An 11,333-nucleotide genomic window follows, 5' to 3' on the forward strand; every position below is an offset into this window, starting at 1 on the left:
TTTTTTTTTTTTTTTTTTTTTTTAAATTAGTGATAAAACAAGATAAATTTTATCCTGTTGATTTCATCCTGGAAAGTTCTGAAAATGATGAACAGTCAATAAGAGAACCAATTGTTGTAAGCAACAACAAAGAAAACAAAGCGAAAGGAGTTTCAGAAGACGGTTTTATTACATCAAGAAAGCGTGAATTTTCTGAAGAAACTTGCAAGAAATCAGTGGAAATGCAAGAAAGCTACAACAATAAAGAGGTAGGAAGTGGTTTTGGTTGTTTAAGAAGAAAGGCATTGACAGACAAAACCAATTATGGGCACTCTGATATGGTAGAGATAATTGGGAAATGGAGTTGTCCTCAGAAGAGTAAGCCGAGTCGTGGACCGCCATTGAAGCAGCTTCGACTAGAGCGATGGGTTCACAAGAAATAAAACTTGTTCTTGGCTCAGTCATAGAGGGCTTCCAACTCAAGACAGAGGTATCCGTGTAATAGCTTCAAATGGCAAGGCCCTTCAACTTTGCACTTCCAACCTTTGGGTTTCTTCTATTGTACATGGATTTTGGCTCGCAGATTTGGGTGAGGATATTTGAAATTCTAACCTTTTGACCAATGAATGGTACTTTCTTTTATTATCGATCTCCCCTAACGAGAACTTAAGACATGGTTGAAAGAAAAAAGCCGCCCAGCCACAACAGACAGGTTGGTTCCTCTGTCGTCGTTGAAAGATTTCCAAAAACTCGAATATGATTTCCTCTTCTATAGATGAATGAAGTGGGTCCACCTCTTTTTGAGTTTGACCAAACACTTTTTTTTATTTTTTCTTTCTTTCATTCTGTTGGTCGACCTTTCTATTGAAAAAGCTAGGTGAGAACATATTATTCTAATCTAAGCTGATCTCCCTCTAATTTTTATTTATATTTTGCTTTATTCAAGTTGATGAGTGGATAGAAATGAAAAGTTCATCTCATGATCGAGGATTTTTTTTCTCTTTTAGCTCAACTACAAGTAATATGAGAATTCCAAATTCTAACATTAATTCTACTTATTTATTAATTCAAATTTGTGTATAAGTTAAGATTTTTTATTATCTACCAAGGTTGTCGATTAATTTTTGTTTAGTTAATGATTTTTTTTTTTTTTTTTGACATTTTTGGTATAAAGTATGAGTGATGGTAAAAATATTTTTGAATTTTTTTTTAGTTAAAATATATATTTTTAGTATTTTTAATTTAAGGTATTTTATTTTTATTATTTATTAAAAATTTAAGGATACGTCCAATTCGCTCTCTTTCTTCACTCTCTCTGCTTTGCGATCGTCGTTTTGTATTAAGTATGGGGGCATTCAGAGTTCTGTGCGGAAAGCTGATCAATCTCAGAACCCAACTCCATCATTCTCCTCAGAACCTTTCGATTCCGGCCACCCTGCCCTTCCGTACATTTCCATGGCGGTACACTCATTGCAGAACTCTCATTTTGGAGTCGGTGTTTCCTGAGTCTGTCCGTCTTCACCGACTTTCAGACTCCGATTCTGGTAAGTTCTGAGCTGAGGATATGTATGTCTTTTTTTTTTAATTTTGTTGTGTGATATGCTTTAATAGTCTGCGATCAATGGTTATATGCTTGGGTTATTTAGATTGCTGAAGTTTAAGGATTTTGTTGTGATGTCTCAGTTGGATCCTGAATTTGCTAGTTTAAGATTTGGTGCTTAAGTAATAAGTAATATTCCCTTGCATGTCCGTTTGAGAGGTGCTGAATGTCACGGTCGGGCGTGTTGCCCATGCCAAGCTATTGTATTTTTTATTTGTATGACTGTTTGGCGAAATCATGTCTAGGCATGCTAGACTTGAATAACCCCAAAACCTGAATTACCCAAAATGTACTATAGGTGTGACTAGTTGTCAACTTCTCCCTTGAAATCACCTCTAGGCCTGTTAGATCTGAATCGCCTCAAAATGTATTATAGGGGGTGTGACTAGTTGCCAACTCCTCCCTTGATTTTGTATGACCATTTGGCGAAATCACGTCTAGGCTTGCCAGACTTGAATTGCCTCAAAATGTATTATAGCGGGATGTGACTAATTGTCAAATTCTCCCTACCTGAAGAGTTATATGCTACTTAAGCCGTTGTGTTACCTTTTGCTTGTATGTCATATAACATTGCTTTCAATCTCTCATTCTTGCTTTCAAACTCTCTTTCAAAATCTCTTTGGGGTCTTCTAAAACCTTCTTCTCAATCGGGGCTAGAGGCTTGAGCATACGTTGTCCGGCTGTAAGCGACGCGAATACAAATTAACTTGACTCACTTGATGTTGGAAAGTGAGTGCCGCACAATCACACAATCGCAAAGTTGTTGCCACGATCCAACCCTTCAAAAGCTGAGGCTTCATAGTCTTTATAACATATGTCAATTGGATTTGGATTTGAGATGGAACTATATATTTATCTAATATATTATCTAATATAGTATCAGAGTCTCTGCACGTGTACCCATCACTTAAAGAGCTTAATTTTTATTCTGGAATTTATGGTTTGATTGTCTGCAGAGTATGGGAGATTTTGAGTGTGTTTGGATTAACGTCTCAAGTGATTTTGGAGGGCTAAAAATCATTTCTTCATAATTTTAGTGTTTGGTAGCGTACAAAAAGCACTTTTGAAATGATTATATTGGTTCAAAATCATTTTTTTGAAACAACACTTCAAAGTTGATAAACTTCCGATGGGTTCCTTTTTCTCATCATTTGTAGTTCTATAATAATTTCCTTTCAAGTTTCTGGAGTGTTCTTGGGCTGCTCGAGTTATATTTGAATTCTAATCCACTTGGGTTTATCAATGGCAGGTATTGTTGAGGTACATTTAGCCAGGCCTGAGGTGAAAAATGCCATTGGCAAGGATATGCTGAGGGGACTGCGTTATGCCTTTGAATCAATTGATAGCGATCCATCTGCCAATGTTATGATGATCTGCAGCTCTGTCCCAAAGGTGTTTTGTGCAGGTGCCGATTTGAAGGTATTCTTGTTTATATCTAACAATTCAACTCTCCCATTATGATATAGTCTTTAACTTCTTTTCCTCCTCAATTCATTCTTTTAAGTAAAGGAACGTAAGAAGATGACTGCATCAGAAGTTCATTCCTATGTCACTTCACTGCGGGCTGCATTCACATTTCTGGAGGTAGATTGTTATTATTATCTACAGGCGTACCTGCTTTTACATTCCATGATTTATTTACATAGTATATGAACAAGGATGTCTTGACAAGTATACAATGCATCAGTTGAGATGCACATGACTACATCAGTTATCATCGATATTCCGTCCATGATCTTTCGTGGCTGATGCTAGTAAACTTTAAGGGCTTTCTAAGTAATAAAGAATTAAAGGGTTTAGTGTGAGATCCCACATCGGTTGGGGAGGAGAATGAAACACCCTTTATAAGGGTGTGGAAACCTCTCCCTAGTAGACGCGTATGGGAAGCCCAAAAGGGACAGTATTTGTATGAGCACCGGTTCCACTGTGTAACTCTGAAAGACGCGATTTAAAAACCTTGAGGGAAAGCCTGAAAGGGAAAGCCCAAAGAGGGCAATATCTGCTAGCGGTGGGCCTGGTCTGTTACATTTAGGGAGCTCAAGTCATAGTGACCACTCAAGATAGAATTTAAGATCCTACGAGTTACCTTGACAACTAAATGCAGTAAGGTTAGACGATTGTCCTGTGAGAATAGTCGAGTCAGGTACAAGTTGGCCCAAACGCTCATGGATATTTTTTTAAAACTTCCCTTTTTTCATCACAAATCTAGTTTTCAGCTGACTTAATCTAAATTTATTTTATTCAGGGACTGTGTATTCCTACTATTTCAGTTATTGAAGGAGCAGCATTCGGTAGTGGACTTGAAATGGCTCTTGCGTGTGATCTTCGGATATGTGGTAATAAATTTAGTCAATTATTTTATAGTTTATTATTTTACGTCTTGCTGTATTGGAGTTATAACTCTCATCGTTAAACCATGATCCAGGGGAAGATGCCAAGCTCAGCTTGCCAGAAACCGGACTGGCTATAATTCCTGGGTATGTAGTAAATACTTACCTATATATGCGGTCACATATGACGTTTTAAGAGCTCACGTGAGACCAGTAGAAGGAAGCCTGCATGCATATTGAAGTTCCATAGTTCTATTACTTAGTATAAACATTAAACTGTTGGTGGTGGAAGCTGGATGAGACTCTTCCCAAGACTATTTTTCAAACCCCTTTTCTATGAGAGATCCCACATTAGTTTGAGAGGAGAACGAAACATTCCTTACAAGGGTGTGGAAACCTCTCCCTAGCATATACGTTTTAAAATTGTGAGGCTGATGACGATACGTAACGGGCCAAAACGGACAATATCTTTTAGCGGTAGGCTTAAGTTGTTACAAATGGTATCAGAGCCAGACATCAGGCGGTGTGCCAGCGAGGACTCCGGGCCCCCATGGGGGGTGGATTATGAGATCTCACATTAGTTGGAGAGGAGAACGAAGCATTTCTATTAAGGGTGTGGAAACCTCTCCTAGCATATGCGTTTTAAAACCGTGAGGTCGATGGTGATACATAACGGGCCAAAGCGGACAATATCTGTTAGTGGTGCGCTTGGGCTGTTACAAATAGTATTAGAGCTAGACACCGGGTTGTGTGCCAGCGAGGACGCTAAGCCTCCAAAGGGGGTGGATTATGAGATCCCACATTGGTTGGAGAGGAGAACAAAGCATTTCTTATAAAGGTGTGGAAACCTTTCCCAAGCTGATGTGTTTTAAAACTGTGAGGCTGATAACAATACGTAACAGACCAAGGCGGACAATATTTATTTGTGGTGGACTTGGGCTGTTACATAACATGAAGGTTCTCTTGTATGCACGAGCAGATTACACCTTCTAAACATGTTTTCTCTCAGGGCAGGTGGGACTGCAAGGCTTCCCAGGCTTGTTGGGAAATCAATAGCAAAGGAACTTATATTCACTGGTCGTAAGGTCAGTGGCAGAGATGCTCTATCTATAGGTATGATTACCAATCTTTTTAAAGCTTAAGTTCAGTGTTTTATTGAGTTAAGGATAAGAAAACAAATTTCCTGCCTTAGGTCTTGTCAATTACTGTGTCCCTGCTGGTGAAGCTTATGCAAAGGCACTGGAAATTGCCCAAGAGATAAATCAGAAGGTAATTAGAACATTCTTATAATTATCTTTCTGGTTATCGTGCTGACAATCTGATGAAATCATGATCAGATTGATATGATTCCACTAGTTTGACCATATAATGCATTGAGAGATCAAAGTTGAATCATATTTTGTACCTTAATTTTCATCCATAAATTGAGAGGTGTTATAAAGGGTGAACCCACAAACTAAACACTTTGATTCCATTTGATAATAATTTTCTTTTTGTTTTTTTTTTTTTTTTTTTAAAATTATGCTTATTTCCTCGTTTATTCTTTTAAAAAATATAAGAACTACATTTCTTTTTTCAGTTTTCTATATTTGGCCGGTATTTCGACAACATTTGCAAAGTGTAGATCTAACAACCCAAACCCCCGCTAACAAATATTGTTTATTTTGTCCAATTACGTATCGACGTCAGTCTTACGATTTTAAAACGTGTCTATTAGGGAGAGGTTTTTACGCCTTTATAAGAAATGTTTCGTTTCATTCTTCAATTGATGTAGGATCTCACAATCTACCCCTTTGGGGGCTCAACCTCCTTGCTGACTCACCTATTGTGAGATCCCATATCGGTTGGAGAGGAGAACGAAACATTCTTTAAGGGTGTGGAAACATCTCCCTAACAGACGCATTTTAAAACTATGAGGCTGACTGTGATACGTAACGGGCTAGAGCGAACAATATCTATTAGCGGTGGGCTTGAGTTGTTACAAATGGTATCAGAGTCAGATACAGAGCGGTGTGCCAGCAAGGACGCTGAGCCCCCAAGAGGGGTGGACTGTGAGATCCCACATCGGTGGGAGAGGGGAACAAAACATTCTTTTTAAGAGTATGAAAACCTCTTCCTAACATACGTGTTTTAAAACCGTGAGGTTGATGGTGATACGTAACCGCTGAGCTTGAGCGGTTACACTAGATCACAAAATGAAAAAACTCGTAGTTTTACGAAACGAATGATTTTTCTCAAAACTTCTAAGATTTAGCATATGTTTTTCCTCAACTGTGTCATAGCATGCCTACAGCCTATAATCCAATACCCAAGTAATTGTTGAGTATTGTATGAGAGTAACTGTTGAGTAATGTATTAACAGGGTCCACTAGCAATAAAGATGGCAAAGAAGGCGATCGATGAGGGGCTCGAGAGAGACCTGGAATCAGCTATGGAAGTAGAAGATGAATGTTACAAAGAACTCTTAGACACGAAAGATCGCTTGGAAGGATTGACAGCATTTGCCGAGAAGCGCAAGCCGAGATATCGAGGAGAATAGATAGGTAACCAATTGTTGTTTCCTCAATACAATATGGTTGCCTCTGATCTTCATTTAACGTTCTAAAATACAAGCATTAATGCAAGCTTTTCTGTAGCTTAGGTACCTGAAATGAGAGAAGCTGCAGAAGGTGAACCAGTTCAGGTTGTTTATGTATTAGTGATGCTATTATAAGCAGCCTTGCATAGCCTAATGCTGCACTCAGTGATATCTATGTCCTGAAATTTAGAATTGTTCTCTGGTGGGGCTGGCTAGGAGTGCAAGTTGAAATCGACAAAACCGATGAACCCGAGTATAAAATGGGTTTAGTTCGACTTTGATTCAGCTCGGTTTCATCGATTTTGTTGGTTTAAACTTTGCTCTTAACCTCAAGAAAATGAGTAAATATCAACTAAATTAGGGATCTATTTAACAACTAATTGAAAAATTAAATTAATTTAGAGTTCAATTGGACACAATTTATTTTTTAATTAGATTCAAATTGAAAATTAAAATGAAATACGATTTTTTTTTTTTTTTTTATTGAACTTAGTATTTTTGACTCAATTCAATAATATTATTCAGAATATCATTATCGCTAATTTCAGATAGAAAATTGGGCTAGTATTTTATTTCAAAAATATTTTTAAACGTTTTTATTTAAAATTATTAATTGTGGTATTTTTTAATTCTTTTTTAAGTTGGTGTATTATTAAAATATTAAAAGTGTACATTTGGAAAGGTTTTTATTTATTTATTTATTAATTTAGCCTTTGTTGAAAATTTGGATTCTTTCCCTTTAAATTTTACTTTATTTTAAGTTATTTCTTTCCATATACTTTTTCTTTGTTTTTGTTTAATTATTATTATTAGTATTTTAGGTAAATTTTTTAAAGTTTTGGAAAGGGTTAGTATTTTATTTCAAAAAAAATATTCTTCAATTTTAAATTTTTTTATTAAAATTATTTAGAACTTTTTTTTATTGCAATATTGTAATGGTAAAGATATTTTTTTAATTTTTAAATTTGTTTTTGAAGTTTTTTAAAAAAGGATTTTCATCTAAAATAAAGGGTTTTATTTATTTATTAAAGTTTAAGGATATTACCGAGGAGTATTTTGTTTTTTTTTTTTTTTAGTTTAAAGGGGTTATTAATTTTTTTTTAATATTTTTTAGATTTTTTTATTTTTTTTCAAGTTTAATGGTTTGAAATCTAAACCCCTATATTGGGCTCATGGGCCTACAATTAAGCTATTTGGGCCATGAGCCTTATTACTGTGTTTCTTACGAGCTGGTTTCCAGGCCCATTAACAAATCTATATATAATACCGAGTCTGCCAAATGTTGCGTCGTCTCCAAGTTAGATTGATTCACCAACCGAGCATCCAAAGAACTGATTCCATTTCTGTAATCGGAGTGTGTTACAAGCTCACCTGACGACAATGGCTTCTGTGGACCAAAGCCCTTCAGCTAAGCGTTGGCTTCCTCTCGAAGCTAACCCTGATGTTATGAACCAGGTATAGGTACTTCCGTTCTGTTCTGATTTGGCTTCTAGATTCGAGCTCTGGTTAGTGGAAAGAGGATTCGAAGGGCGATTCTCAACTTTTCTTGGGATGGGATGTATTTCAATGTCTCCGCATTTTCTTGGTGTATCTATACGGTTTTCGTGCCTGTTTGTTCATTCTATTTCTTATTGCTGATTTGTGTGAGCGATCTGTATTTTGTTGAAGTGAGAGAGAAATCTGAGAGGAGATAATGAGAATTTCTTTCAAATTTTTTTTGTTATCATTTTGATTTGGTCCTCCGGATTAATGATTTTGCACTCTTTGGGGCTTTCTCGTTCAGTCCAAATCGCCTATTTGACTAACTGGGATGTTTTTATGCGTGCTGTATACTCTGTTAGCCAGTTGAATTTCTTAGTTTATCTTGATAAGGATGGTGTGCCCATGTTATTGGAATCACGGCTTACTTTTGAAGTGATCGTTTTCTTTTCCTTCCCTTTCATTCAAATAATGTTTCGCTATATATATATATATATATATATAACCCAATTGCTGCTTGATTTTAGAAGATAATAGCATCATCAAGTTTCCATATATCCTCTAATGTTCGACAAACTTCTGTTTTGTTATTCCAAAGTTCCTTTGGGGTCTTGGTCTTCCAGAAGATGAAGCAGAGTGCAATGATGTTTATGGCTTGGATGAAGAACTCTTGGACATGGTGCCTAAGCCTGTACTGGCGGTGGTGTTTCTTTATCCCATAACTCAAAAGGTTTGCTTACAGATAAAGTTCAGTTGTAATGATGTTTATAAGTTTGAAGAATTCCCTCGACATAAAACGAAGAAAATAGTTTTTCATTTTCTAAATGTTTTAATGTTTTCAGTGTAAAGACGAGAGGCTGCAACAGGAAGAAGATGCAAAGAATGTGAGTATGAGAATTGACAAGTTAAGCAAGTGTTTTCAGTCCTCTTTATATTATGACATACCAATAGACTGAACTGTTTAGATACGTTTCCCTTCTAGATTAGGATGTTACTTGGTGTTTGTCTAATGTATGTTCGGTCTGCGTGACTTGTTTAAGATTTTCCATCTGCAAATCAGGAAAAACGTTTTTCCGTCTGTCGTAAATTGTTTAAAATTCTGTCTGGTTGCATACTCTAGCATGGACAATCCAGTTTTGGTGCATGTTATTGGGTCATTTTTAATAACATTGTTAAAATGTTTCATATCCGTGCAAGTGTTATCTAATAAGGCTCTTTGTTTCTGTTGTGATCCTAGGATTATAGTGATCGAGTATACTTTATGAAACAAACTGTTGGCAATGCCTGTGGAACTATTGGACTTCTTCATGCCATAGGGAACATTACTTCCGAGATTAAGCTTTGTAAGTACTGAGAGATGCTAGTCAATTTGACGCTCTGAAATATATTTCTTCGAATCATGTAGCATTGTGATCCTCTACCTTTTGCTCAGGGGCCTTCGTATTGTATCTGTTCTCCTCTTATATGCACATGTAGAGTAGAGAATTGGTCATTTAAGGAGTTATGAAAGCTATCTTTCATTGAAAATAAGCAGAAACACGAATTAAATATGAAAGTGAAACGAAGAATTATTCTGCAGGGTCATTCATATGTTTAATTTCGTGATCGTGTTCTGGTTTACCATGGAGGTTTAAGTATCCGAATTGAGTCCTGTGGCTGGTCACAATCATTCTACTATAATCACGTTGATCAAGTTTATCAGTGTCTTTACTTGTCTGCTTGTTCTGGTGATTCCTGAGTGATTACTGCACTGCTGTTATGATATTCTTTCAGTTCTAGTACATCTTATTTTTCTTTTCTTTTTTCTTTTTTCTTTTTTTAACTTCTGTGCTTTGTCTTTTTTTTAAGCCGAGGGATCGTTCTTGGATAGGTTCTTCAAGTCTACCAAAAGCATGGATCCGATGGAGGTTGTATTTATAAACACATGCTTCTCTTACACACCCCGTCTATTTCCCCACCCCACCACCACCCAAAAATTTTCGTATACAGAAAAGGACGAACATATCAAGAAACGCAAGGAATAAAATAAATTATTTATCAATCCTTTCCTTTGTCCAGTTGATGCTTACCCAAAATATTTTTCCTTTTGCTTCTAATAGTCGTATGTTGTTCACTTTGATAGCGTGCAGTATTTCTTGGGGAAGACAGAGAAATGGAAGTTGCACATTCAGTAGCAGCAAATGCTGGTGATACGACGGTAAGTATCGTTTCAAGTTTTCTGAATAATGGTGGAGTATATTTAGAATAAATAGATACCTTATCGAGGCTGCGTTCAGCATGTAAGAGTGAACCTTCAGCCATTGTCTTGTTTTTTCAGATAAAGCTTTGACAGGCTGACAGCTATCCTCTGGTGATAGGAATTTCTTTCAGTTACCTCCACAGCAAATCAGAGAATTTAATAATTAAATTGTAGATGATCAGTGAAAATGGATGATTTTTGAAAGTTCAAGATCTAACGACAGAGTTGGTTGTATAATAGAGGAAAAAGTAGATAAGAGATTGTATGAACATAAAATGCATTCACTGGAACAGATGCTCGTTATTTCTCCCTGTATATGAATACACGTATACGTGCTGACTTATCTTTTCTTATTTGGCTCATCTTTTCTTCTCATTACGTACAGGCTCCAGAAAAGGTCGATACTCACTTTATCTGCTTCTCATGTGTGGACGGTAAACACTTCTTAGAGCTCTCTCTCTCTCTCTCTCTCTCTCTCCAAGGAAAAAAATATTTTCTTTGGAGTCTACAATGAATTGGGTCATCAGATTTTTAAGAAATGATCTAATCTACAGTATCCTAATTATACAGGTGTACTTTATGAGCTCGATGGGATGAAGTCGATGCCAATATCACACGGTGCATCATCACCGGACACTCTATTACAGGTAAATAATTGCTCTGAATGTTATCCTGGTTTGTTTTAACCAGTTATGTTTATTGTCCTGTTTGAATCACCTTGCATGTTTATCTCGATTCGCCAATGAATCATACACAACAAAATATTACACTTCTGTTCTCTGCATTTAATGAAATGATTGATGAAATCACAGGATACAGCCAAAGTCATAAAAGACATAATCTCGAAAAATCCCGACTCGCTGAGATTCAATGTCATTGCCATTTCAAAGAAAGTCGGGGATGCATCTTAAGGCGACCAGGTTTGATCTGATTTAGTCTTTGCATCAATGAACAAGTCCTATGCGTAATTATCGCTTTACGTAGATGCATCTATGAGAAGTCTGTTGAGATGAAGGAAGTGTTTAATATTTGCATCAAACTGTGTTTTGTGTGGTTTCAGAATTTGCTAATGACTAGAGAAGTTGTTCATTGCTTTGGTATGCAAGGTGATATTGATTGAGTCTAAAA

At 36.4% G+C, this 11,333-nt stretch overlaps 2 protein-coding genes across 5 annotated transcripts; both read left to right on the forward strand.

Annotated features, from left to right (window-relative positions):
• Positions 1 to 1,274: 1,274 nt before the first annotated feature.
• Positions 1,275 to 6,833, forward strand: LOC111465075 (probable enoyl-CoA hydratase 2, mitochondrial). 4 transcript variants are annotated; one of them, XM_023109350.1, is made up of 9 exons: positions 1,275 to 1,523; positions 2,829 to 2,998; positions 3,089 to 3,163; positions 3,825 to 3,915; positions 4,005 to 4,056; positions 4,919 to 5,022; positions 5,102 to 5,178; positions 6,272 to 6,452; positions 6,546 to 6,833. In XM_023109350.1, the coding sequence occupies exons 1-8, from the start codon at positions 1,325 to 1,327 to the stop codon at positions 6,446 to 6,448; spliced, it is 945 nt and encodes a 314-aa protein (XP_022965118.1). In that variant the 5' UTR covers positions 1,275 to 1,324; the 3' UTR covers positions 6,449 to 6,452; positions 6,546 to 6,833. The 4 variants fall into 4 exon arrangements, with proteins under 4 accessions (XP_022965118.1, XP_022965117.1, XP_022965119.1 ...); XM_023109349.1 differs by having other exon boundaries at positions 6,551 to 6,833; XM_023109351.1 differs by having other exon boundaries at positions 3,825 to 3,912; positions 6,551 to 6,833.
• A 919-nt stretch (positions 6,834 to 7,752) lies between these two features.
• Positions 7,753 to 11,333, forward strand: LOC111465100 (ubiquitin carboxyl-terminal hydrolase 3-like). Its single transcript, XM_023109391.1, has 9 exons — positions 7,753 to 7,942; positions 8,565 to 8,696; positions 8,809 to 8,850; positions 9,204 to 9,309; positions 9,815 to 9,873; positions 10,089 to 10,163; positions 10,591 to 10,639; positions 10,776 to 10,852; positions 11,018 to 11,333. The coding sequence occupies exons 1-9, from the start codon at positions 7,868 to 7,870 to the stop codon at positions 11,114 to 11,116; spliced, it is 714 nt and encodes a 237-aa protein (XP_022965159.1). The 5' UTR covers positions 7,753 to 7,867; the 3' UTR covers positions 11,117 to 11,333.

Source organism: Cucurbita maxima, unplaced genomic scaffold (genome assembly GCF_002738345.1).
Source record: "Cucurbita maxima cultivar Rimu unplaced genomic scaffold, Cmax_1.0 Cma_Scf00028, whole genome shotgun sequence".
NCBI lineage: Eukaryota > Viridiplantae > Streptophyta > Magnoliopsida > Cucurbitales > Cucurbitaceae > Cucurbita > Cucurbita maxima.